General features: G+C 43.7%; 1 protein-coding gene across 1 annotated transcript; it reads left to right on the top strand.

The window, feature by feature from the left end:
• The first annotated feature begins 8 nt into the window (after window positions 1-8).
• LOC122335891 (insulin receptor-like) lies at window positions 9-2,982 on the top strand. Its single transcript, XM_043233656.1, has 7 exons — window positions 9-126; window positions 236-465; window positions 544-654; window positions 874-1,033; window positions 1,139-1,268; window positions 1,544-1,678; window positions 1,860-2,982. The coding sequence occupies exons 1-7, from the start codon at window positions 27-29 to the stop codon at window positions 2,212-2,214; spliced, it is 1,221 nt and encodes a 406-aa protein (XP_043089591.1). The 5' UTR covers window positions 9-26; the 3' UTR covers window positions 2,215-2,982.
• The last annotated feature ends 7 nt before the right edge of the window (window positions 2,983-2,989 follow it).

Raw genomic sequence — 2,989 nt, 5'->3', positions numbered from 1 at the left:
TAAAGTCCTTATTTATCATCTAGACAATGCTCTCATTTATGAATATCTTTTCTCTCAGACAAACTGAAGGACCAACTGGCCCTCTGATTGCTTCCTCGAACCCAGAATATATAAGTGCGAATGATGGTAAGATATCATTTTAGATGTAATCCACTTCATTACATCTTTCACCAAATATCTGCTCTTTTAGTTTGCTTTTTAAATGTGAAAAATATGAATTTGTGTGTTTGTAAAGTGTATATCCCAGACGAATGGGAGGTGCCTCGGGAGAAGATCAGCGTTTTAAGAGAACTCGGTCAGGGATCGTTTGGAATGGTGTACGAAGGCAACGCTAAAGACATCGTCAAGGGCGAACCGGATACACGAGTGGCCGTTAAAACCGTCAACGAGTCGGCGAGCCTGCGCGAGAGGATTGAGTTCCTCAACGAGGCTTCGGTCATGAAAGCCTTTAGCTGCCATCACGTGGTGAGTGCGAAGAACCTGGAGAACCAATATAATGAAGGCAAAAACAACCTTGTCTAAATGTTCGACGTGTTCGCCTAGGTCCGCTTGCTTGGTGTGGTATCTAAGGGGCAACCGACATTGGTCGTCATGGAACTGATGACACACGGAGATCTGAAAAGCTACCTGCGTAGCCTGAGACCTGATGCTGAGGTAAAAATGAGCCCAATCCCCAATCGTTGTATCCCAAACGAGTCCCCAATACCAGTGCACCTCACTTCATGGTGCTATAACAGTAAAATGTATCAAATGCTGTCGTTTGACGCTAAATAGTGTAGTTTCGCAGACTGTACGAGCCTGTGAAGCATCACAGTTAATAGCTAACAGTAGCTTGTAGCTGTGACCATTGATTCCAATGGGGTTTGTTTACAGAATAACCCAGGTCGCCCGCCGCCAACCCTGAAGGAGATGATCCAAATGGCAGCTGAGATAGCAGATGGCATGGCGTACCTCAACGCTAAGAAGTTCGTCCACAGAGACCTCGCTGCCAGGAACTGTATGGTGGCTGATGATTTCACTGTGAAAATTGGAGGTAAGAAGACCGTAATCAAGCATATTTAGTGTGAAATTCGGGATTCAAAGGACGAGAAATCTTGATTTTTTCTTTTTTTTTTTCTTTTTTCTTTTTTTGTCGCAGATTTTGGCATGACGCGAGACATCTACGAGACCGATTACTATCGAAAGGGAGGAAAAGGCTTATTGCCTGTAAGATGGATGGCGCCAGAGTCCCTAAAAGATGGCGTTTTTACCGCTCATTCAGACTGCTGGTTGGTATACTTTTAGGTTTCTTCGTCATTTTTTGCTCCCCTACAAAGAAGCTAGTTGAGACTTGCTTTGGGGTTTCCAATCCTGCTCTTAGAGGACCATAATCTTACACCTGAACCAGCTAAATAAGGTCTTCAGGATTACTGTTACTGTTTCCAAGCAAGTGTATTGAAGCTGGTCAACACTAAGAGAAGGATTGGACATTCTTGGGTTGCGAGACCAAAACGAATACACACCCAGCCTAGTGCGCTAATGAACAAGTTGTGTTCACTTGCAGGTCTTTCGGAGTGGTGTTATGGGAGATCAGCACGCTTGCCGAGCAGCCTTACCAGGGACTGTCCAATGAGCAAGTGCTCAAGTTTGTCATGGACGGGGGCTACCTGGACAGACCGGAGAACTGTCCAGAGAGAATGTAAGCTTGTTTTGCATTAAACAGTCTCTAAATGCCACTTAAGATGCAGCTACTTATAACAATATCTTATTGATTATTCTAATCGAACGTATTGATATAATGTAACAATCTGACAACTGAAAAAAAGCTCCATGGAGAATGAGGTTTAGGTGGCTCAAGATGGTCTTCTCTCCACTCTCAGGCACAACCTCATGCAGATGTGTTGGCAGTACAACCCGAAGATGCGGCCCACCTTCCTCGAGATCATCGAGATGATCAAGGAGGACCTGCACCCTACTTTCCAAGAGGTCTCGTTCTTCTACAGCGAGGAGAACAAACCTCCCGAGAGCGAGGAGTTCGACATGGACTTCGAGAACATGGAGAGCATACCACTGGACCCCTCATCCTATTCCCAGCGCGAGGAGAGCCTCAGTAGAGACAACGGCCCCTCGGTGGGCCTACGGGGCAATTACGAGGAGCACGTGCCCTATACGCATATGAACGGTGGAAAGAAAAACGGCCGAATTCTGTCTCTACCCAGATCTAGTCCGTCCTAACATTCGCTTCAGCTTTTTCTCTTCGTTTTTTTTATTTTTTATTTTTAAGAAAAGTTTTTAAATGCGTTATTTTTGCAGAGGCCCTTAAAAGATACAGATCTCAGGTCTTTTTTTTGTTGTCGTCGTCGTTGTTGTTTTCGTCTCACGGCTACACTAGTAGGGTCACAACGAAAACGGACGTTATTTCGCCCGTCATCCGACGCACCATTCGCTTTCTGACACTTTTACACTTTTGCCAAGTTTCCAAGACAGTTTGGTTGGGAGGTGGGGAAAAGCAAACTGTGAACATGACTAAATCAACCAGAAAAGCTGCTTCGGCTACGCCACCTCAAAGTCCACTTCCTTCTCCCTTTGGATGCGTATTTCCTGTCTCTTTCTCTATTTTTTATTCAGTGGAAATCTTTTAAGATAGTGGCCTTTTATTAAGTGGCCTATAAAAAGAGAAGCGTCTATCGATGCTTGTGTTAATTTCTTTAGAACAATGACTTTACAGTGTGGAACTATGGGATGGCTTATTCTTTTAGAACAAACCTTTGTTTTGTAGAGGAATGACTTTTATTTTGTCCTGGAGAATTCCTGAATTCACTTAGATGATATTCACGTGGTGTTCTGGTGAATGAGGTTTAACTTATTTGCTTTATTTTTATTTTTTTTTCTCTGAGCTTTTTACTCCTGTGTCCTTTTTTACTGGCTGAAGGATATTTAACGAATTGGACAAAAGAGTTCCTCAGACTGACCAATAGCTGCTGCTCTGATATATAGTGGGTATTTGATT

The sequence above is a fragment of the Puntigrus tetrazona genome, unplaced genomic scaffold, assembly GCF_018831695.1.
Source record: "Puntigrus tetrazona isolate hp1 unplaced genomic scaffold, ASM1883169v1 S000000934, whole genome shotgun sequence".
Classification (NCBI taxonomy): Eukaryota; Metazoa; Chordata; class Actinopteri; order Cypriniformes; family Cyprinidae; genus Puntigrus; species Puntigrus tetrazona.
Note: the sequence above shows the minus strand (reverse complement) of the source record. Positions and strands in the feature narration are given on the sequence as shown.

Bases quoted from the DNA above. Each gene is read 5' to 3' on its own strand.
- LOC122335891 (XM_043233656.1), top strand. From the start codon at position 27: ATGCTCTCATTTATGAATATCTTTTCTCTCAGACAAACTGAAGGACCA. The intron at 127-235 runs GTAAGATATCAT...GTGTTTGTAAAG, and splicing joins ATATATAAGTGCGAATGATG to TGTATATCCCAGACGAATGG. The intron at 1,679-1,859 runs GTAAGCTTGTTT...CTCCACTCTCAG, and splicing joins GAGAACTGTCCAGAGAGAAT to GCACAACCTCATGCAGATGT.